Source organism: Drosophila teissieri, chromosome 3L (assembly GCF_016746235.2).
Source record: "Drosophila teissieri strain GT53w chromosome 3L, Prin_Dtei_1.1, whole genome shotgun sequence".
Taxonomy (NCBI): domain Eukaryota; kingdom Metazoa; phylum Arthropoda; class Insecta; order Diptera; family Drosophilidae; genus Drosophila; species Drosophila teissieri.
The window spans coordinates 4,892,518-4,912,163 of NC_053031.1; the positions used below are offsets into that span (position 1 = coordinate 4,892,518).

Below are 19,646 nucleotides of genomic sequence, written 5' to 3' on the forward strand. Positions count from 1 at the left end.
TTTTACATTTTCTTTTGTTTTGCTTTTGATTTAAATACTAATTGAAATCGTAGACGTCTTTGCCGATTAATTTGATTTATCCGAGTAGCACTGACAAATACGTCAACGAGTTCAGGGCTGTCAGTGGAGTGAGGTGTCAGTAATTCAGTAATATTAGTTCAGTTGGCAGGAGAACATCACTGCCGAACGAAAAAATATAAATCGCCAACACACAATCATGAGTTATCACCAAAACAACAGAAACGCGGCTGCATATGACCACTATGGTTTCGCCAATGCGGACAATCGGACTGAAGACAATTTGCGGAGCTCCCATTCGCAGGTGAGTTTTACTTATTTTCCTGCTTACATACATATAGGTTATAAAACTTCGACGCCGCAGTTTGGCCGCACTTCGAGCTCCACTATTACCACTATTCATTCAAACAGCATGTCTTTGCTCCATACTTCTACCAATTACGCATTTCAAACGGCAGACTTAACAAATACATTTCTCATTTTCTTGCTGTTTTTTGTCATAGCAAACATATATATATATACATATATATTTGGTGTTCATAGTAGGCATTGACTTTTCCTTTCATATCTTCGACTTGAACAATTCATCTGACATTACTTTTTCTCTGGCTTTCAGGCCAATCGGATCAGGCCAACTGCAGGAGAAAATATGGATTTCGATCTTATGAACTTCGTCTCACAGCCCAACGGGACTGGTTTTGTGATGCCACCAAATCCGCAGACTCCAGCAGTGCCTGTTGCTCCAAATGTACCAATACGATCAATCGGAATATTACCTTTCCGCCTCCAGCCAAGCGTACTTACACGAAGAGAGCCAACAAGGCCATGAACATATTTGTATTCAGGGCCTTGTTGGCTCTCTTCGTGTAGGAGACGAAAAGAGCCAACAAGGCCCTGAATACAAATATACTTCCCAAAAATCATACCGACGTCTTGGTGCCAGAACCCACTATACCAATTCAACTGGGTGAGCCCCTGGGAACTGATACTGGGATCCCACCGATTCAGCAGAATTTAACCGTACAACCGATCGACAAGGTGATCAAACCCAGAGCTCCCAGAAAAGCACCTGCTAAGAAGGTGCCCCCTCAGGAATCGGGCACGGATATAGGAACTGAGATATCGCCGGAAAGAGAAGCTGCTCATTTCGTTTCCCTCTTTGTATCTTTTTATCTTTGTGTATCTTTTTATGGACCAGCGCTTCTACACTGAATAAATTCCATTCCTGGTTTCAATTCCATTGATTCTCGCATCTGTGAGCAGGAAAGTTTCTCGGGGTCATTTGTTTACCACATGTGGTTGGTGATGGCGATGGCGATTGATGACGAGCACTAGTTGGATTGTCGTGACAGTTGAACAATAAACTTTGGGTAAACTCCGGTTTCATTTGGGTGTGCCATTTTGGGGTGCCTAAAAATACATGTTATTCGATGGATTGTTGTGGTAGTCATAGCAAAATGTACGAAAGCGCTGCCATGCGAAATTATTCCTGACATTACAATGCATGTGTGGTGCTGTGATATGTTTTGATGATGTATTTGAAACAGGCCAAATGGATGACCAGCAATGAGAAAGAAACAGTCGTTTTTTATTTTTAACGGGCTCACCTTGTTTTCCAGGAAATTTTAGATATTAAAAGAAATTCTTTTTTTTGCATAATAGATTTACAGGAAAATTCAGTGGTGGCTGCTGGTGACACACAAATTTGATGTATTTCACTGTGAATTTCCGTGGGGAGTTGAAAACTTCTCGTTCACAGCTGCTGTCTATTGATTGATTGATTGATTCATTTTTATTTATGTTTCTCCATTTTCCGCCCTCTCTCACTGTAATTATGGTATAAAACTTGAAAGGGTATTTGCGCCCTGCTGATTACATTCTTATCACAGGTCAGTCATGTTGACAATTCATAGTTGTGGCTAACGTACAAACCAATTTATTAAATGCAAAGCTTTTTTGGAGGAAATTCTTAAACCACTTGTTTGCGGTCTTCCTAAAATAAATGGTTATAATAAATGATTCTTGAATTTAATATGTGCTCAATCTAATAACGCAAACGGAAACTTAGCAAGTTTTGGCGAAAGAAAGTTACACAAATAGTTTCGGCAACTTTCTGTGTTTCTTGTAGTCGCAAGAAAGTTTTGCTTGTTCTTGGAACTTTTTCTTTTCTTATAAGTATTCCTGGTAGAATTTAGTATTTAATTGATTTAATATTTAAACAACTGTTAACTTAAACTTTCGTTTCCGCAAAATTTGCTTGACAAGCGAATGCGTATAACTGTCAAGCAAATGTAGCAAGGCCCTTTCACAAACTCAACTTCAGCAGCTGCTGTGTGTTCTATCTGAAAGCGGATTATGTTCAACCTCACAGTTGCTTATGTGGGCAACGCAGAGTTCAATTTAAATTGCACTTCCTAGCATTTTATACATTTCGGAAACTTGTCTCCCTTTGGGGCAGCATTTTGATGTGGTCCTGTTGCCGGGCAACTCCCGTAGCAGGGCATTGGCCATTAGGAATCGTTTTATGACTCGCAGCTAGGCATTACCTTACTTTCCGGACTGTCACATCGATGGCAATCTCTTATGGCAGAGTGCTTGTTTTTGAAGTCCTGCGATAAGAGTACCCTTTTTTCCGGGAGTGTTTTTTTATGTTTTTATTAGCCCGTGGATGCTGCGGGGCCTTCGTGTTTAGCGACATTTAATTTGCCGTTCGCGATAAACCCACTGATAATGTTGTTGCCGTATTCGACTTGTACCTTGTGGTTGCAGCTTTTAGGCAGATGAAATTCCGTAAAGCGCTTACGTTTTGGGAAATCATTGAAAAAAGGTCGATGCTTTTGCTTACCCTTAGAGCCTTTCACTTGAGTGACAAACATCAGTGTTCACTTTCACATATCAAAGTTGTGGTGACACCTTTTATTCCAGCCCCTCGCCTACTTTGTTGCTTATTTTTTCGGTTCGGTTCCTTTACTGCTGTCAAAGCAGATTTCCTTTTGATTTGACAAGGGGCCATGGGCAACTCCAATTTGGGCTCCCGAAATCTGATGGCACACAACAATGGCGTTGTTCACTCAAACGGACGGCCCACCGTGCGTATGCGTGTTATTGTGTTGACATTTTCGGCGTGGCCTTGCATTTGCCCATGTTGATGTTCCAGTCCCTGATTGCAATTGTTTTGTTTAGCTTACTCTAGCTTGCTTATGGCGTATACGCCATGTTTAGCTGCTGCAATCGCCTTGTGCATAGCAGTTAGTTAATGTTTGTCGAGCTGAAACATCTGCGCTTCGGGACTGATAAATGAATAAACAAACCGCCAGAGATTGAAGTGGCAATGGCTGCAAATGCAATGCAATCGGGATATGCAAATGGCCAAGGATAAAGAGATTGAGCGGACTGAGCTGCTGGTCGTGTGGCACGTGCGAAATTATTAAGCCAGTTGAAATTAAAACTTAACTGAATGTATTGATTGCGAAATACCAATTCAAGTGTTGCCTATCACTGACGGTCTGCTGCCAATTAGACGCACGTGTAACTGGTTCATGGCAGAAAATATATATTTCTAATGATGATCTGAAATAGAATTCTTTGATTGTCGACGCGTGTAGAGATATCGGGGTAATTAAAACAGCACCTGCGGCACTGTGCCACTCGAACGGTGCCACGCGGCGTATACGTCATTTGACTGCGGATTAAAACAAACACAGCTGGCTGAAAGTGAATAACATTTCACCAACCAAACTTCAGTGTAACTCCCAGTCAGTTCTTATTTTGAGAGGAGCACTGATTGAGCAAATGTTTACATCGAAAGTTAATTAATTAATTTAAAGCTTGTGGCAGCGATTGATAGGAAGTTGCCGGGAATTGCCAATTAATATGCTAATCGAATACCGCACGGGTTTTAATTAACCATAAAAAGCATTTTGCCATCCTGCCGCGAACGTCCTTTTTCCGACAAAAGTGCGTGGCCTTTAATTTAGGTTGCCCAATTTAATGTCGGCCAATATATGGATAACCCCAAAGGAGGCAAATAAATCTTGTTTGCCAATGCCATTCTGTACCATCTGAGTGGGATGTGCTGAGTAATACGATGCGGAAGCGAAGCCAAAGGCCTCTGGGCCCATTCGTTGGCCACCATTGATTGATGGCCAAGTTGCTTGCAGAGGAAAAAGCTATTTATAATATGTTTATTATTTATCATGCATGCTAATGCCGCCAATATACATATATGTGTATATAGATTCGCACACGAATATACAGCCGTTTATTGGTCCTGCTTGTTTGCTTATGAAATTTGATTGAAACTAATGGACGCCGATGCCGTTGTCGATGCCGAATGATATCAGCAAATGCCACCCAAAGGACGCGTAAAAGCCATTCAAATATGAGAAATAACTCATGACAGCGTTTTCAGCATCCAATTCGCCGGGAAGAAGAAAATATGGATAAAGGACTTTTGCATAACCAGTTTAAAGTCCTTAAAGCGCAGTGCAAAGCCCAAGCTAAATAAGCTTATTTCTTATGCTCTCGCTTCGTGGAAATTTCAGTTGAGTGCATATCAATTGTCAACCGTGCTTAAGCTCAAGCACTTTGAGTCGATTTATCATTTATAGAAATTTTCCTTTCGCTGTGAAGGCAGAGGAAAGAGGTCAACTTCAGTTGGCCAAGAATGTCAAGTGGCACTCGCAGTGTCAGTCAAAAGTTTTGACAGCCAAATTCATGGGCAAACACCAGAGTCGTCAAAATAAACACGCCGAATAACTAAAAGTCAGTATGGGCGCTATTCTAATGAAAAATCAACAAACCGCAGTGGTTGCTTTAGTAAAGTTTGCCTTTGGGACGCAAGATATTAATATTATTAGCAATTAGCTCATCCAGAAATAGTTTAAAACTAATAGCTCAAAAACTTTGAGAGCCCATTAGCATAATTGTTTTTGTGGGTTTTTTTTTCATAATGTAACATTATTCATTGTTTTATTATTAGTACTAATTGAATTAAATGCGGAAAATGCGCTGATAATTGAGCTGAGTTCAAAAGCTCAGGATTTTACTATCGCAGAAGTGTAGCCATTTTGCGTAAATTTTCATATTTATTGCTGTGATATTAATCTCTTTATACCCGGCTTGCCTTTGGGGATTTATTTACCCGCGAATCGTTGTCATGGAAACTATATGCGGTCTATCTCACCTACAAATTGCGGGTATATTGGTACTTTATGCTAGCAAATAACAATTTATGAGATAAATAAAATAATGCATATTTACAAATTTATCGTCTTAAAGCATATGCTTACAGCCGCAAGAAATGTGAAAAGGGTATCAGAACTGTTGAACGCCCTTTTTTACGATTTTTGTTTATATTGTGCAGAATGCGCAAGTATTTTCAATTAAAAACTCTCGTAAAATGTAACCGGCTAACGAAGTGGTTAAAGGACGAGCAAATAAATTGATTTCTGTGTGATCTTAAAGAGCAAAACTTAAGGTAAAGGGTTGCGTTCAGCAGAAACGAATAATTTACAAAAGGATTCATTTTGTTTTCTTTTGAATAAGTCCTCAAGCCTTTTGTATGCTAATATTGTGCCTTCTGGAAAAGGTCAGATTTTGTTTTTTGTTTTGAAGCACTCGGTTTTTGCTTCGAAGTCGAGCAAAATAAGGAGCTCAATTAAAAATGGCCTAATTCGCTTGGGAGGCGGAGCAAAGCAGGCTTTTTCTTTTACATATGCTACAGCTGTCTAATTTCCACCGAAAATCCTGCATGTATTTTAACGCTGAGGTGTCACCTAAGCCCACAGCTTTTTGCTTGGAGTCACAAGATTGATGTGTGGGCCTTGTTCCACATAATTTACTTGCACGATTTATTGCCGCCAAACGGCTTCCCGCTAATGCGAATCGCCTTGCCGGCTTATATCCTAATTATTTCGGCTTCAATATGTTGGAATCCCTCAAAGGCGGAAGACGACTGTTTGTAGTTTACACTTGGCAGAATTCCAATACTATTTGAAGTCATTTGTGAGCCCCAAATGACCCTTAAGCGCTGGTACTTATGGCTCGTCTCGAGGGAATTAAGTTTGGGGACAAATATGACTTCCTGGCCACAATAAGTTTGTTGTATGTTTCAATTAAAGTTCCTGTTGGGTAGGCTGAAGGAATGTTTTCATCATTGAATATTCATTAAGAAGCTTACATCTTGTATGGCATCTCCTTGGAGCGTGAATTAGCTTCATTTGAATGCTAATTTTCTTATTGAATGCATGTTGCCACGTATCTATGGGTAAGTACCAAAAAGCTTAAAGAGAGCACACGCACATAAATCTACATAAATTTCCAGCCAACTGTCGTTCATATCGACCCACTGCGTATACGCAATAAAGCGAGTGACAAACTGGCTGCCATTCTCGTCAAGCGTCAAGTTGCCGAAAAATTCCTGTTTACTTTCTGCCTTTTAAAATTCAACAGCACATATATAAGAGCCTTACCCAGTTGTCATATGCTATAAATCAAGTGAAAGTCCAGAAAGTGTGCGAAAGGCAGCAAAGTCGCTCGTCCTCAAGTTCCCTGAAATCTGTCAATATTCCGAGAGTGAGGGAAGAAGTCTTAAACTGCCTTAAAATTTAACATTTCATTTAATCCAAGAAGCTCTGTCTCCTGAGTTTGGGGCAACTTGAGTGGATGCATGCTCAGCAAAGTTCGACACCCATTGTTACACTTCCGGTTTCCGGTTGTTCCTGCGGTATTGCAGCGTTGGCTGTCAAAACTTTGCATGTTCTCAGCGTTTTCGGTGGCATCAAACATGCATGTATAGTATATCGCATGCTCGTATTTCCCACCAAGTTCCATGTCCAAGTTCCAGCAGTCACTCCAAAGTGTCCAAAGTTGCGGACGCTGGGCGAGACAGGAGTTTCATTTGATTTTACTGATGCTGATGCTTTAATTGAATTTTCACTTAAGCAGTCAGGACGCTTGGCAAATATTGCCACTGCCCGCCGCACTCAAGCGCTAATGGAAAACTCATTATCCTGGCATCGGAACTCCAGTCTGAGGGGGAAAGCAGTCATCTTAGCAATTAGATAGAAAGCGTGTGCGTTTCTGCGTTGTGAAAGTGAGCTTATTGGCAATTGTGTGTGCGCGTTTGTAGCAATAATCCCGGGATCTGGCATTGTGGTGTATGGTACACGTATTTATCCCTTAAGTGCTCCACAATGGCAACTTTAAAGGGCCAACTGCGGAGTGTTGATAATGCCGACAGTAATTCCAGGGATCTGCCACGCGAGTGCTGCATTTGTTTGCCATCAAAAATGCCAGTGATTTTTAAGAACGTAATAATCAACAGGACTTATTTCACTTTGTGAGCACAAAAATAAACGTGCCCTTTCACATGCCGAATTCCATTAAATATTTCATTGCACGCACTAGATTCCAGAAAAGAGTAATTACAAGTGCGCTCCATGGTTTCTGAATTAATTTCATCCAAGGCGGAAAAAGGCTGCCAAGCAGAAAGATTGCAATTACAAATATTTGCTCTTTGGCCGTAGATCTTACCTAGCTTTCTGCTTTGTATTTGTCTAAGACTTTGAGGCAAAACAATAAAACCAAATATAGAAAAGCAATAGAAAAGCATTTCAACTCTTAATCAATTATGTTTGCAAAGGAATTTTCTCGGTAACTCGATATTTATCTAACAGACTTTACACTGCATTCCGCCACTTAGGAATCCATTAGGCTTTTGTTTTTTTTTCGACTTTGTAGCTTTTGACCAATGTCCGCACATTTTTGGCTTGTGGGTGGTTCAAGTAGCATGCCACCGAAATGTATGGGGAGTCTCGCTGCCCGTGGCATTGTCAATATTGGAGGACTTTTCACAAAACTAATAACAGTTGTGCGGACTCTCAGAGTGGGAGTTTCCACAGCGTCCAGGAACATGTGTACATACTCGTACCTTGTGAACAAAAATTCTCAATGATTCTTACTCTTAAAGAAACATCCAGTGTGCTTTAAAATAATAAAAAAAATTAAGCAATTTCCTAAAATGTGTTTTTGTTTTTGGACTTTGAACTGTTACAAATTGAAGTGCATTCGTTTCTGTCAGTGTTTGGGTGGCACTGGCACATTACACACCGGAAGTTGGACAACAGTTTGCGGATAGTGTGGCTTCTCCAGCAGGGACTCTTTGTCATCGGCAGCTGGCGGACAGGAAACCCAGCTCAGACTCTAAACCGCTCATCCGCTCCAAGGCAGCAATCCGGTGTCATGTGGCCCTGCATCTCCACCTGGGGGTTTAATTAACCGGGCCAATTTAGCCCGGTGATTAAGTGCCATTTAATGACGCCACTGCTTTGCTCTGTTGACGTCGGTAGTCCTTCACAGGACTCGTGCTAGCCGTTGTAATGGATTGCAGTGGAAATGGTTCTTTTTTTCCATTCGAGCGAAGTTAATAAGTGCTTAAGAGCATAATTTAAACAATATTAGGCGGCAATTAAAACCAGTTAACCCGCCCTCAATCTCGCATCCTTCATGGGCGGGTCAGCATTTTTCAAATGCTAATTACGTTTTAAAGTCCACTTTACCCTTGCGCCCTTGTTGTTTTAGGGTTATTCCGACCTGAGGCTGTCTGACCGGCTAAAGCTCAAGCATTTGAATAATTATTTCAAAACGTCTGGCTCGGGGCCACCTTCTCCTGCAGTTGCTGAACAGTTTGACTTGGCAGAGCACTCGAGCTCGAACGGAGCTCACATCCTGTTGTCATTGCCAAGCACCGGAATCCACTCAACAAGTACAGGCAGGCCTGACTAACTTGTACCATTCCAAGACAAAAGGTTTTGAACGTAGAAGAAAGCATTTTGCATCCTGCAATCTTTGCCTACTTATTGGGGAAGGGCAATACTTATTTGTAGGTGGTTGAAAGTGATACAGTCAGTAAAGCTGTAACTTACTAAGGTTAGGAAACAAAAGTAGGGAAAGCAAGGGCGTGGGATTCAGTCCCAATACCTGATAGGCATTTGTCACATCCTGGAATCCTTTTCCCAATTTGATAAGATAGCTTCGTTTCCATGGAGCAGGCATGTCAACGAAAGTGTTCAACCGTAAAAGCATTTTTGTCAAAGTCTGCTATATGCCTGTTTGAAATCTCATTTCCCTTTATTCAACCCTTTCGGATCAATTAACATGTAAAAATATCTTATATCTCAGCAGCAATGTGTAATCGAAGATAAACGCGTAACTCTGGCTTAGTGATGGGTTGCATCACTGCAATGAGCTGGACTGGAAGCCAGAGTAAAAATTGGAATGCGGCCGAGTTCCTGTCCAGTTGGCTGCTCCGCACGCTGGTCTAGATGGATGTGAGCCAAGTTATGTTAATTAAAAACCACATGGCCAGGACGCCCATGGACGTACCTGTGCGGGACTGCTGCTCCTCCTCCTCGGTGATGGTGGAGAAGTTGGTTAGTCGCTGCGAAGTTATTAGCGGACTGGCAGCACCGAGCATACGTCGCCGTTTCCCATTTGCTCTGCCGGTCTCCAGCTGCTGCAGTGCATCGGCATGCTGCTGTTGTTGCTGCTGCGTTTGCTGCAGTTGCTGCTGCGCTTTGCTTAGCTTCTCCGCTGCTGTGAAGACCACAATGGGCTTGGGTTTGACGAATGGACGAATGGTGTTCAGGTGGGAAGGGGGGAGGGCAAGTAAGCATACTTGGGAGTGGCACAACACATTCACCGAAGAATACCTACCGATGCCGCCGAGGCCGCCAGTCGCATCTCCGCCCGCTGCGAGCGGAACGTCTGGTACTGCGAGATGACGCACAGCAGACAGTAAAGCTAAATGGTGGTAAAGGGATATTACGGTGTAATAAGTCATCCAAATATCGTGGAGAAAAGGTTCTGGTACGCTTTGAACTCACATTGAGGCACAGTAGGAAGAAATCCATGGTGAAGATGAAACCCACAATCGGATCGAACTTGACGCGGCGGGCGAGGGCCAAGTGGACCAGGTGGCAGACCTCGATGAGCAGATCGCCCAGCATGAAGCTTATCCAGGGTATCAGCAAATGCCTCTTGTTCTGTAATTTCATCCGGCATTAAGGTTTTGGGCGGGCGTTGTGGCGTTGAAGTGGCACACTCACCTGCTGGAGGCCCAATATGAGCAGAACCGCCGATAGCACCATCAGTATGGAGCAAAAGAGCAACAAAACGTTGAATATCACAGTCACTGCAAGAGGCATTAATCACACGTAATTGAGTTGCTCGCATGGCACAAGTGCCAGTGTCGGATGCAGTATCCTTTCGCTCTAGGGTATCCTTCGGTATACTCACCTACAGTCACATCACCCTTCTCCAGTAGACTTTCGCCCAACGGCCGAGCACGGTTACCCAGCAGAAAGTCCTGCTCCTCGATAAGGTAGAACAAAAACATCAGCGTGGAGAAGCCAAAGTAAACCTGTGTGGGAAAATTGTGAGAAAATACTTGGAACATCCGAGGGTAAACGTGAATTGCGGCACACGTTTCCTGTTTACTCGGAAAAAGACCCAAAAGTGCCCCCCTCTCCATTCCCCGAAAATGTTTCTTCAAGTAAAAAATTGAATTCAGTAATTGCTGAAGAGGTATGCAATTTCTGAACGCCTTAATATGTGTGCTTGGGTATGTATTTCACATAGTTAAGCTGTTAATCATTCTAATTTACGGGGTTTCGACAGCAATCAATAAGGGAAAGGTTACCTAACGAGCACAGAAATGTTTGTAAGGAAATGTATGCGTGCAACTAAATATGTTGCAGGGGATTTTACACTTAATTATTGTCTTTAAAGAAAACGTAGATCATAGGATATAGCTATGTAAGGTCGAGTGCAAGGGTTGTTGCATCTGGCTTGAATCACTTGAAAAAGTTACATTTTAATACCACACATAGGTGTACAGCTGGGTATTAAAGGTAAGTTCGGCTTAAAAAGTTTGGAGAGGCCAATAAACTTCGCTCAACTGTTTGCCAATTGGCTGGAAAAGTTCAAGGGAATTTTTGATATATTTACTCAGGCTCCTGGCTCCAGGCCACAAAATCTTATCTCCAGAAATTATTCATATACGAGTGTATGAGGAGCAACCTACCAACGTGTAGATGGCGCAGGCAAAGCTGCCACTCCGCACATCCTTCCAAAAGCAACAAGACTCCAGGATGGCCATCTTTCGGTAGCTCACGCCTCGCGGATGAGCATTCCAAACACGCTGACACGGGAGGAGATTTTACGTTGTTTTATTTTATTTTTGCTTTTATTTTGGGGAACGGCAGCCGCCACTTTCACTTGACTTTCTTCACTTTCACCCGCTGGGATTCCACTTTATTTCGTTTCCCGCCAAACGGTTAATTTGCTTGCTTTAGTTGTTTTTCTTTAGACAAGTTTTTATTTGACACTCGGCAGATAAATATCTAGAACTTCTTGTGGCTGCTTGCGGGACACTGGCACTGGCGCTGCCACATAATTTCATACACAAGACGCGCAGATTTATGACACTGATTTATGTGGCATGACCGAGCATAGTGAGATGGACCGCAGTGTGGGCTGCCAGGATGACAGGACGCGAAAATCCGAAAATCCGTGTAGCACCGCCGCCATTGAAAGTCGCATCGGGACTGGCTTAGTAGTCCTTATGCGATGGCAACCACATTGCTTTCAATTTCGAAAGGTACTCGCACACACGTTTTATGAATGAAAGTTCGAAAATCGTCGTGGGGCATGAGATTTTGCGGGCAACGCATGCGCCATCTGCAGGCGAACCACAGCAACAGGTGGCATAGGAAATCCTTGCATTCTAGTCCTTACTGCGAACCGAATTTTCCTGCAATTAACCACAAACTGTGTGGGCTAAGCCAATACCGCAAATTACTGCTTTGGATTACCTCTCTATTGGATTAAAGGCTCAATTTAATTAACGTGGAAACGCACTGCAGGCGGTCCTTCGAGTGAGCAAACTGACGTGGAGGAAGTGGTGGCGTCGAGGAGTCCGCCTGAGTCCCATGTCAATGCCCATTTCGTGCTCCAGTTGCTGCCACCGGAACGGAAATGAAAGGAAAAGCAGCTTGGCCACCGAAACGGAAAAGCTTCAAGTCATTCGTGGAAAAGAATGGCAGGAATTTAACCAGTCACAGCTGATTAAATAGATTTAACAGGAATTAATGTACCCGCGATGATTCTGAAGACATAAAAAGACTCGTTTATATATATTTTTGTAATAATTATTTGTATCAGCAAATGATGCCACTTCTATAGCAGTTTTAGTTCAAACATGAAGCAAAGATTTATACGTAACATTTTCAATTTTTTCCTGTGTTTCAAAATGGCTAATGACGAAAATGAAAATGCATCGACCGAAGATGATGACGTGCCCAAAAGGAGGGAACGAAGGGATCAGGGGCAGCAGTCAGAGCCCACGAAGATGTAGGTAGCGGTGCTATAACTGGGTAGTAGCTAAATTAGCGTCTTATCCAAGCAGAACGTATTACGCTGAGCCGGATAAAGTGGACGTTGCAGTTCAGGCGGATTCGTTGGAGACGGTCAAGGTGACATACGTCGAGCCGGATGACGAGGTGTCTTCCCATGGTTTCTTTTGGGGCAAGAAGCGATCGGAAACATCATTGCCACGACGATCGTGGGAGACGGATGACTACATAGACTTCGATGATCTCCTGCCGATGATCGGCCAGTTTGGCCGTTTCCAGATCAGGCTGTTCCTCTTTATGATTCCTTTCTGCTTCATCACCGCCTTCGTGTATCTGGGCCAGATATTCATGTGCCTGAGCCCATCGAAGTACTACTGTCTTGTGCCGGAACTTTACGATACGCCGATGGAGCTGCGCAAGCAGTTGTCCATCCCAAAGGAGAAGGATGGCTCCTACAGTCGCTGCCGCATGTACGACACCAACTACACGAAGATCCACTTGGCAGAGAATCAGGCTGCCTATATCAACACCTCGCTGTCCACGATTCCCTGCCGGAAGGGTTATGTTTTCGAGCAGGAGGGCAGAGCCTTCACATCGGCCACCATGGAGTTTGGCTGGCTGTGCGAGGACGACAAGTATGCCACCTATGCCCAGATCATCTTCTTCCTGGGCTCGATCTTGGGCGGACTTGGCTACGGCCACTTTGCAGATCACTGCGGACGGGTGGCGGCGTTGGTCAGTAGCTGCTTCCTGGCTCTAATTGGCAGCCTGGCCACCTCGATGTCCTCGGACTTCTTCAGCTTTGCAGTTTCCAGATTTCTAGTTGGCGCCTCCTACGATACCTGCTTTACGATGGTATACATTCTGGGTAAAATGGTGCACACACAGTGTGTACAATGTGATATATTTTAATTTTTTTTTTAATAATTCAATACCTTTGTTATTTTAAGTGCTCGAGTATGTGGGCCCCAAGTACCGCACCCTGGTGGCCAATCTATCCCTGGCCCTGTTCTACTCCCCATTCACGATGCTGATGCCGTGGATAGCGCTTTCCGCGGGAAATTGGAGGAGATTTTCCTCATTTACATCCCTTCCCATTGTGCTGGCCATGTTTTCCTTTTTCCTGCTGCCCGAATCTGCGCGGTGGGTATCCAAATTGAGTCAACTCTAAGCCAAGAGCTCACATCTATCCAGGCATTTTTCCCGATCACAGCTGGCTGGTATCGGTGGGTCAGATCGACAAGGCCATGGAGATACTGAAGAATGTGATCGAGGTGAACAAGAAGTATGTGTCCCAGGAAGTACTTGACCTTTTCGAGGCGAGCTGCACGCAGTTCTACAAGGAGGAGCTCAATGGACGCGACTTTACAGTGTGTTCCATCTTTAGGGGGAAGCGAATGGCCCGCTATATGATCCTGATGATTGTCATCTGGATGGCCATTTCCTTGGTCTACGATGGACATGTGCGGGCGGCCAGTGTCCTGGACAGTGATAACATCTTTGTGTTCTTCACCATCGCTTGTGCCACCGAGTTGCCGGGTAATATCCTGGTGATCCTTACACTGGATCGCTGTGGACGTCGTTGGTGCTCCTTTTTTTACACTTCGTTGAGTGGAGTTTTCAGCCTGGTAGGGGCCACCTTGCACAAGCGGGAATATATGAGGATATCGGCGCTAACTGGTAGATTCTTTGCCAACATCTGCTATAATATAGGACTGCAGTGGGCCGCCGAGATCCTGCCCACTGTGGTGAGGGCTCAAGGAGTGGCCTTTATCCACACGATGGGCTTTGTGGCGATGCTGATGTCCCCACCAGTGGTCTATCTTTCCAAAAAGTCCCTATCCAGCACGCTGGTCGTTTTGGGAGTCCTGGGTATCTTTGGCGGACTGCTGTCCCTGTTTCTTCCGGAAACTCTGAACCACGAACTGCCGGAAACGCTCAGTGATGGCGCCGAATTCGGTAAGAATCAGAGGATATGGCATATGCCCTGCTGTGGCCCGGGATCAAGAAAATCCCATCCGAGACACAACTGGCACCAGGGCTCCAGCTTGAGGACCTTATCCAAGGACGAGTTCCGCTCCAGCAAAATGTTTCGCAAGACGAAGTATAGGCAGCATGAGGCCAACCCAAGTCGATCGTCGAGTGAGAGGGAAATCCGTACCTACAAATATGGAAACGGGGCCAAGTGGCCTGAAGATAGTAGCTGAGGTTATCTTCAAGTTCATTTTAATTTTTCTAATTATAGTTTTCATTTTATATTCTTTAAAATTAAAAGAAATTAAGAATCCATTCTACACTGCGTCTCTAATAAAATGCATTGCCAAATGAATTCAATGTTGAGTACATATCACAGATTTTCTCCATTCTAGGAAAACCAAACTTTTCCTAGTTCTGGGAACAGTCGTTTTGCCGAACCCTGCTAATTAACTAACAGCTTGCTAACTTTCATGACGAATGCTTTAGTTATGGGGAAATTCTGTGCTGTGTGTTTTCCTAGGCCACAATCCAACTCATTCGCTACTGCCAGTTGCAACAGGAAGTCATTCTCCAAATGCTGGGAAGGATTGCTTTGTTCTTAGTTATAATATATGTGGTGTTTAATGCAATGTTTTTGCGCTGGGCCGTTGAAAAGCAACCGCTTACATTCGATGACGATGAGGAGCACTTTAATGCAACGTTGGCCAAACTTCTAAAGCCTCGATTTGTGGGCAGCCAAGGACATGACGAGGTTCGGGATTTCATCGAGATGGAGCTGAAGCGTTTGCATTTCACCACTTTGAGGAATGAATTCCAGGAGGGAGGAGTAAATCTTACCAATTTGGTAGGCTTTTGGAATATGGGTGCAAGGTTTTATCTGATGCTAACCTGTCACTACGACAGCAAGAGGCCAGAGACAGAGAATGGGACCACCGACGAGTTCCTTGGAGCCACAGAAAGTGCTGTTTCTTGTGCCATTCTCCTCAACGTGGCGAAAAAATTGAAACCACTTTTAATGGAAAAGTGGTCTAAAAAGAGTGACTTTGGTCTGGCTGTGAGTAGTCGTAAACTTGTTTAAACTTTTTAGTTATAGAATAGGTTTTTAAAGTTTATCTTCTTCGATGGGCACAATCCTTTGAGCTCAGATCCCTATGACGAACATCAAATCATGGGCTCAAGGCACTTTATAGATGAGGAATTTATACCCTTGGAAAACATGGTAGGTTGTATAAACTTTACGTGTGTTACATATACATATATTAATCTTTCACTAGGCCGTTGCAGTGACGCTTAGCTATATTGGAGCGCCAAATCAAACCTTTCTGAGCTACTTTGAAGTTACCAATGATCTGCACAACATGATTGCTGACATCGAAGTGGCTCTTAGAAGATCCGGACAACTCGACGACTGTCATTTGTTGTTCGAAAAGAAAACGCACTACGACAACGATCTGCTTGACGATCATATTTCATTCGACGAGTTTGGTAATTTCATAGCCTTATAACCTTTAAACAACTTTATAAAGAGTATGTCCACAGATGTGCCTGTTCTCCATGTGGGTCCACAGGAATTTCCGAATGTGGTTTATACGACAGCTGATAATGCCGAAAATCTACACTATCCCACCATTCGCAATATGATCAAAATTATACGCATCTTTGTGTATAATTTCTTTGAAATGTGGAAAACCTTTGTGAAATCAAGAGATACCATTAAAATGAATTATGATTTTTATGATGACTAACTTAAATTAGTTGAATATATGTTATATTATAAGTATTTCTCAAATGGTTATTATACATATAAATAAGTTTTGAATCAGCAATTTGGTTTGCTTTGAGATACAAGGCTTTAGGTGCCTACTACATTGCAATCAAGGTAATTATCATTATCAGCATCAATTAGTCGGCGCACTTTTCCCCAACGAACGCGGCTCCAAAGCTTTTTGGATCTCCCGCAACATCAACATGATTGGCTCTTAAAAAACTCTCTTGAACGCGAGTTCAAAGCTTTCGAAGTGGGTTTGCCCGCCAAAGAGGCAGCGGAAAACGAAAACAAAAGCCAAAGCCATCAAAGCATCGAATCCACAACACAACACAACACAAACTACGGTAAAGATTCGATTTTTCAGGCGCCGATCGCAAATCGCACGCTTTAGTGCGTCGCCGAGCTCCGAAGCGTATAGATGGGGATTGGTTCCGTAGTTTTTGCCGCAGCTGGCCTGCTGCTCCTCCTCCTCCCGCCCTCGCAGCAGCAAGCGGCAACGGGAAACGTAAGTCCCCCGTCTCGTAAAAACCAATGACTCACTTTGGAAATCAAAGAAAAAGCCATACTATATACTATATATTCCAGATTGGCTCCCAGTGGCGAGACGATGAGGTCCATTTCAACCGCACCCTGGACTCCATTTTGGTGCCACGCGTCGTCGGCAGTCGCGGACATCAGCAGGTTGGGTGATAAAGTTGAAAATGTATTACTTGGCATTATAAAATTAACATTGCGCATTGCGAGCAGGTGCGCGAGTACCTGGTGCAATCGCTGAACGGCCTTGGCTTCCAAACGGAAGTGGATGAGTTCAAGCAGAGAGTACCAGTTTTCGGAGAGCTCACGTTCGCCAATGTCGTGGGCACGATCAATCCGCAAGCTCAGAACTTCCTCGCTCTGGCCTGCCACTACGACAGCAAGTACTTCCCCAATGATCCCGGATTCGTGGGCGCCACCGACTCCGCCGTGCCCTGTGCCATTCTGCTGAACACCGCCAAGACACTGAGCGCGTATCTGCAGAAAGAGTTTCGCAATCGCAACGATGTGGGACTTATGGTAAGTTGCTTACTTAGCGGCCATTACCACAGACCTTGATGGCTTAACGAAATTTTCCATGAACTCCAGCTATAGAAAACCTGAGCGAAAACAAGTTGTATGTTTGCTATTCCAATCTCCATTTGAAATTAGGCATACATTAGTATTACATGGCAAAAGATACTTTACACCGCTCGCACGGAGTTTCATTTAGTTATTCAATTCGAACCTTCTTATCCACCAGCTCATATTCTTCGATGGCGAGGAGGCTTTTAAGGAGTGGACCGATGCGGACTCCGTATATGGCTCCAAGCATCTGGCCGCGAAGTTGGCCAGCAAACGCAGTGGTTCCCAGACTAGCAGCCCAGGCCAACTAGCGCCACGGAACATAGATCGAATTGTAAGTCAATGACCTTTGCGGGAATTATCAGCTTGCTAAAATTGTCAATCCAATAACAGGAAGTGCTGGTGCTGCTGGATCTCATTGGGGCGCGGAATCCCAAGTTCTCCAGCTTTTACGAGAACACCGACGGTCTGCACTCCAGTCTTGTGCAGATTGAGAAATCTCTGCGCACTGCCGGCCAGCTGGAGGGCAACAACAATATGTTTCTAAGTCGTGTCAGCGGTGGTCTAGTCGATGATGATCATCGACCGTTTTTAAGTGAGAGTAAGTCTGATACCCTTAGGCGGAACCCATCAATACAGTTGTTATACTTGCAGATGTTCCTGTGCTACATTTGGTAGCCACTCCTTTCCCAGACGTCTGGCACACGCCTCGCGACAATGCCGCCAATCTGCACTGGCCTTCCATACGCAATTTTAACCGCGTTTTCCGTAATTTCGTTTATCAATACCTTAAGCGGCACACGTCACCAGTGGATTTGCGTTTTTACCGAACATAGTTTATGTTTTGTCTTATGGCTAAGATTTATTAAGCATAAGTGTAAAGTGTTTGTCGTTAATTAAAGTGTCCTAAGGCATGTGTAATTCTTCCTAGCGACGTTTGCGACCGGCTTGCGCCTTCTTGCCTGGAGCCCTCTGACCATGATTGCCCTTGGACTTCTTGCCCACCGCCTTGCGACTGCCCTTGCCCTTGGGCTTCTTGCCGCCCTTCTTGCCTGGCTCATTTTCAGCCTCTGCTTCGCGTCTGTTGGAAAAGTAAAAAGGTTGAGCTCTATACTCGGTTCAGTATACGTTTGTGATTGAACTTACGCCAAGCGGTTGTCGCGCTTCTCCATCGATACCGCCTTGCTCACGTCCAGTTTGGGCTTCTTGTTCAGCACGCTCTTGATGAGATCCAGGTTGGCCTCCTTCTCGGGCGTTTGTGTGATATGCGACTGCTTGCGTTTGCCGCCAGGAATCAGCTCCTTAATGCCCAGACCACGTGCCTCCTTCTCCTTGGGCAGTTTGTTTTGGAATTTGCCGACCGAGGCTGTGGAGGATTTTGCCACAGTGACGGCTGTTAACAGCTGGCTGGAGGAGGCCGCCTCGGGTCCCAAGTAACCACTGCGTGGCATGTCGATTTTCTTTGCTCGCACAATATTCTTCATGCGCTGGATCTCGTTTTTGGCCACCTTCTCGTTACGCAGGTCAATCTTCTTCTGGAACATGTCGGTATTGGGATCGGCGTTCTGTGGCACCTCCAGCACCCAATCCTTGGCCTTCTCGGCCTCGGCACGCTTGAAACCATATGTGGGCACCCATTTCTATAGAGATTAAAGCGTTTAGAGTGTGACTTGTGAAGATTAAAGAGCTAAAACTTGCATCCATCGTCTCATCGTAGGTCTTCTTGTCCTTCTTCTTCTTGGTGATGCCCTTCTCCTTGGCGAACTTCTCCCATTTGGTGAGCGGACGTGGACCTGGCGGTTTCCGGAGGCGGGGCAGTACCGTCGTGGGTTCCGGCAGCTTGGCCACAATGCTCTCGTCCACCCGTTCGGTGGGCAGCTCCCAAATGGCGTTAACCAGCAGTTGGGTGTTCTCCCGTGTCAGTGCGGTCAGGTACTCCTCTTTTTTGGCCCTATAAACAATGGCATTGGTGAAAAATCAGTAATCCTCGCTGGAATCAGCCGCTTACCTCAATTCCCGGTCATCGAAGTCGTTGGGATCTGTGATCAGCAGGCTGCCAACGTCGAGTCGGCATTCCAAATGCTTTTCTACTGTGATTGGCTTGTATTTGTCCAATTCCTTCTGGTGTTTGGCCAAAACTTCCTTAACAACATCCATTTTGAGGGAATACGCGTATAAACAGCAAAATTCAATTCCACGTGCTGACCACTGTGACCATACCCACAAAATATTGATCACACTTAAAAATACCAAGCAGGAATACGAAACCAGCACCGAAGACTCGAACCGTAGATGGAAACTTGGCTATACATTTATCGTGCTATCGGCGCCATTTCAAAAAGCTTTTTCTTAAATCTATTTGAATTATT

The 19,646-nt window shown here is 44.3% G+C and overlaps 6 protein-coding genes and 1 long non-coding RNA gene across 10 annotated transcripts; 4 read left to right on the top strand and 3 right to left on the bottom strand.

The window, feature by feature from the left end:
* Positions 1-148: 148 nt before the first annotated feature.
* LOC122617497 lies at positions 149-1,253 on the top strand. 2 transcript variants are annotated; one of them, XM_043793379.1, is made up of 2 exons: positions 149-322; positions 627-1,253. In XM_043793379.1, exons 1-2 carry the CDS (start codon positions 255-257, stop codon positions 886-888), a joined length of 330 nt encoding a protein of 109 aa, XP_043649314.1. In that variant the 5' UTR covers positions 149-254; the 3' UTR covers positions 889-1,253. The 2 variants fall into 2 exon arrangements, with proteins under 2 accessions (XP_043649314.1, XP_043649315.1); XM_043793380.1 differs by having other exon boundaries at positions 635-1,253.
* A 35-nt stretch (positions 1,254-1,288) lies between these two features.
* Positions 1,289-2,943, bottom strand: LOC122617499. 2 transcript variants are annotated; one of them, XR_006325952.1, is made up of 3 exons: positions 2,864-2,943; positions 1,626-2,011; positions 1,289-1,428 (listed from the first exon to the last, which is right to left on the bottom strand). It is a non-coding gene; the product is annotated as an uncharacterized LOC122617499 (long non-coding RNA). The 2 variants fall into 2 exon arrangements; XR_006325953.1 differs by having other exon boundaries at positions 1,626-1,937; positions 2,864-2,910.
* Positions 2,944-9,239: 6,296 nt separating this feature from the next.
* LOC122616424 lies at positions 9,240-11,179 on the bottom strand. Its single transcript, XM_043791867.1, has 7 exons — positions 11,105-11,179; positions 10,318-10,441; positions 10,128-10,213; positions 9,906-10,064; positions 9,736-9,822; positions 9,406-9,634; positions 9,240-9,340 (listed from the first exon to the last, which is right to left on the bottom strand). The coding sequence occupies exons 1-7, from the start codon at positions 11,177-11,179 to the stop codon at positions 9,240-9,242; spliced, it is 861 nt and encodes a 286-aa protein (XP_043647802.1).
* Positions 11,180-12,310: 1,131 nt separating this feature from the next.
* Positions 12,311-14,641, top strand: LOC122617420 (beta-alanine transporter). 2 transcript variants are annotated; one of them, XM_043793269.1, is made up of 4 exons: positions 12,311-12,432; positions 12,488-13,302; positions 13,385-13,577; positions 13,648-14,641. In XM_043793269.1, the coding sequence occupies exons 1-4, from the start codon at positions 12,332-12,334 to the stop codon at positions 14,639-14,641; spliced, it is 2,103 nt and encodes a 700-aa protein (XP_043649204.1). In that variant the 5' UTR covers positions 12,311-12,331. The 2 variants fall into 2 exon arrangements, with proteins under 2 accessions (XP_043649204.1, XP_043649206.1); XM_043793271.1 differs by lacking the exon at positions 12,311-12,432 and having other exon boundaries at positions 13,246-13,289.
* Positions 14,642-14,957: 316 nt separating this feature from the next.
* On the top strand, positions 14,958-16,156 carry LOC122617635 (glutaminyl-peptide cyclotransferase). Its single transcript, XM_043793561.1, has 4 exons — positions 14,958-15,465; positions 15,520-15,630; positions 15,686-15,896; positions 15,951-16,156. Exons 1-4 carry the CDS (start codon positions 14,986-14,988, stop codon positions 16,154-16,156), a joined length of 1,008 nt encoding a protein of 335 aa, XP_043649496.1. The 5' UTR covers positions 14,958-14,985.
* Positions 16,157-16,509: 353 nt separating this feature from the next.
* Positions 16,510-18,188, top strand: LOC122616688 (glutaminyl-peptide cyclotransferase). The gene is made up of 6 exons (XM_043792228.1): positions 16,510-16,684; positions 16,765-16,860; positions 16,927-17,232; positions 17,456-17,611; positions 17,671-17,878; positions 17,932-18,188. Exons 1-6 carry the CDS (start codon positions 16,598-16,600, stop codon positions 18,111-18,113), a joined length of 1,035 nt encoding a protein of 344 aa, XP_043648163.1. The 5' UTR covers positions 16,510-16,597; the 3' UTR covers positions 18,114-18,188.
* LOC122616687 (ribosome biogenesis regulatory protein homolog) lies at positions 18,118-19,500 on the bottom strand. Its single transcript, XM_043792227.1, has 4 exons — positions 19,286-19,500; positions 18,976-19,228; positions 18,424-18,917; positions 18,118-18,358 (listed from the first exon to the last, which is right to left on the bottom strand). The coding sequence occupies exons 1-4, from the start codon at positions 19,432-19,434 to the stop codon at positions 18,205-18,207; spliced, it is 1,050 nt and encodes a 349-aa protein (XP_043648162.1). The 5' UTR covers positions 19,435-19,500; the 3' UTR covers positions 18,118-18,204.
* Between the last annotated feature and the right edge of the window lie 146 nt (positions 19,501-19,646).

Bases quoted from the DNA above. Each gene is read 5' to 3' on its own strand.
- LOC122616687 (XM_043792227.1), bottom strand. From the start codon at position 19,434: ATGGATGTTGTTAAGGAAGTTTTGGCCAAACACCAGAAGGAATTGGAC. The intron at 19,229-19,285 runs GTAAGCGGCTGA...CATTGTTTATAG, and splicing joins TTCGATGACCGGGAATTGAG to GGCCAAAAAAGAGGAGTACC. The intron at 18,359-18,423 runs GTAAGTTCAATC...CTTTTCCAACAG, and splicing joins AAGCGCGACAACCGCTTGGC to ACGCGAAGCAGAGGCTGAAA.
- LOC122617635 (XM_043793561.1), top strand. From the start codon at position 14,986: ATGCTGGGAAGGATTGCTTTGTTCTTAGTTATAATATATGTGGTGTTT. The intron at 15,466-15,519 runs GTGAGTAGTCGT...AGGTTTTTAAAG, and splicing joins AGAGTGACTTTGGTCTGGCT to TTTATCTTCTTCGATGGGCA. The intron at 15,897-15,950 runs GTAATTTCATAG...GTATGTCCACAG, and splicing joins TATTTCATTCGACGAGTTTG to ATGTGCCTGTTCTCCATGTG.
- LOC122617420 (XM_043793269.1), top strand. From the start codon at position 12,332: ATGGCTAATGACGAAAATGAAAATGCATCGACCGAAGATGATGACGTG. The intron at 12,433-12,487 runs GTAGGTAGCGGT...TTATCCAAGCAG, and splicing joins CAGTCAGAGCCCACGAAGAT to AACGTATTACGCTGAGCCGG. The intron at 13,303-13,384 runs GTAAAATGGTGC...TGTTATTTTAAG, and splicing joins TACGATGGTATACATTCTGG to TGCTCGAGTATGTGGGCCCC.
- LOC122617497 (XM_043793379.1), top strand. From the start codon at position 255: ATGACCACTATGGTTTCGCCAATGCGGACAATCGGACTGAAGACAATT. The intron at 323-626 runs GTGAGTTTTACT...ACTTTTTCTCTG, and splicing joins TGCGGAGCTCCCATTCGCAG to GCTTTCAGGCCAATCGGATC.
- LOC122616688 (XM_043792228.1), top strand. From the start codon at position 16,598: ATGGGGATTGGTTCCGTAGTTTTTGCCGCAGCTGGCCTGCTGCTCCTC. The intron at 16,685-16,764 runs GTAAGTCCCCCG...TATATATTCCAG, and splicing joins AGCAAGCGGCAACGGGAAAC to ATTGGCTCCCAGTGGCGAGA. The intron at 17,612-17,670 runs GTAAGTCAATGA...ATCCAATAACAG, and splicing joins CACGGAACATAGATCGAATT to GAAGTGCTGGTGCTGCTGGA.
- LOC122616424 (XM_043791867.1), bottom strand. From the start codon at position 11,179: ATGGCCATCCTGGAGTCTTGTTGCTTTTGGAAGGATGTGCGGAGTGGC. The intron at 10,442-11,104 runs GTAGGTTGCTCC...TTTCCCACACAG, and splicing joins CCTGCGCCATCTACACGTTG to GTTTACTTTGGCTTCTCCAC. The intron at 9,823-9,905 runs GTGAGTTCAAAG...ACCACCATTTAG, and splicing joins TCTTCCTACTGTGCCTCAAT to CTTTACTGTCTGCTGTGCGT.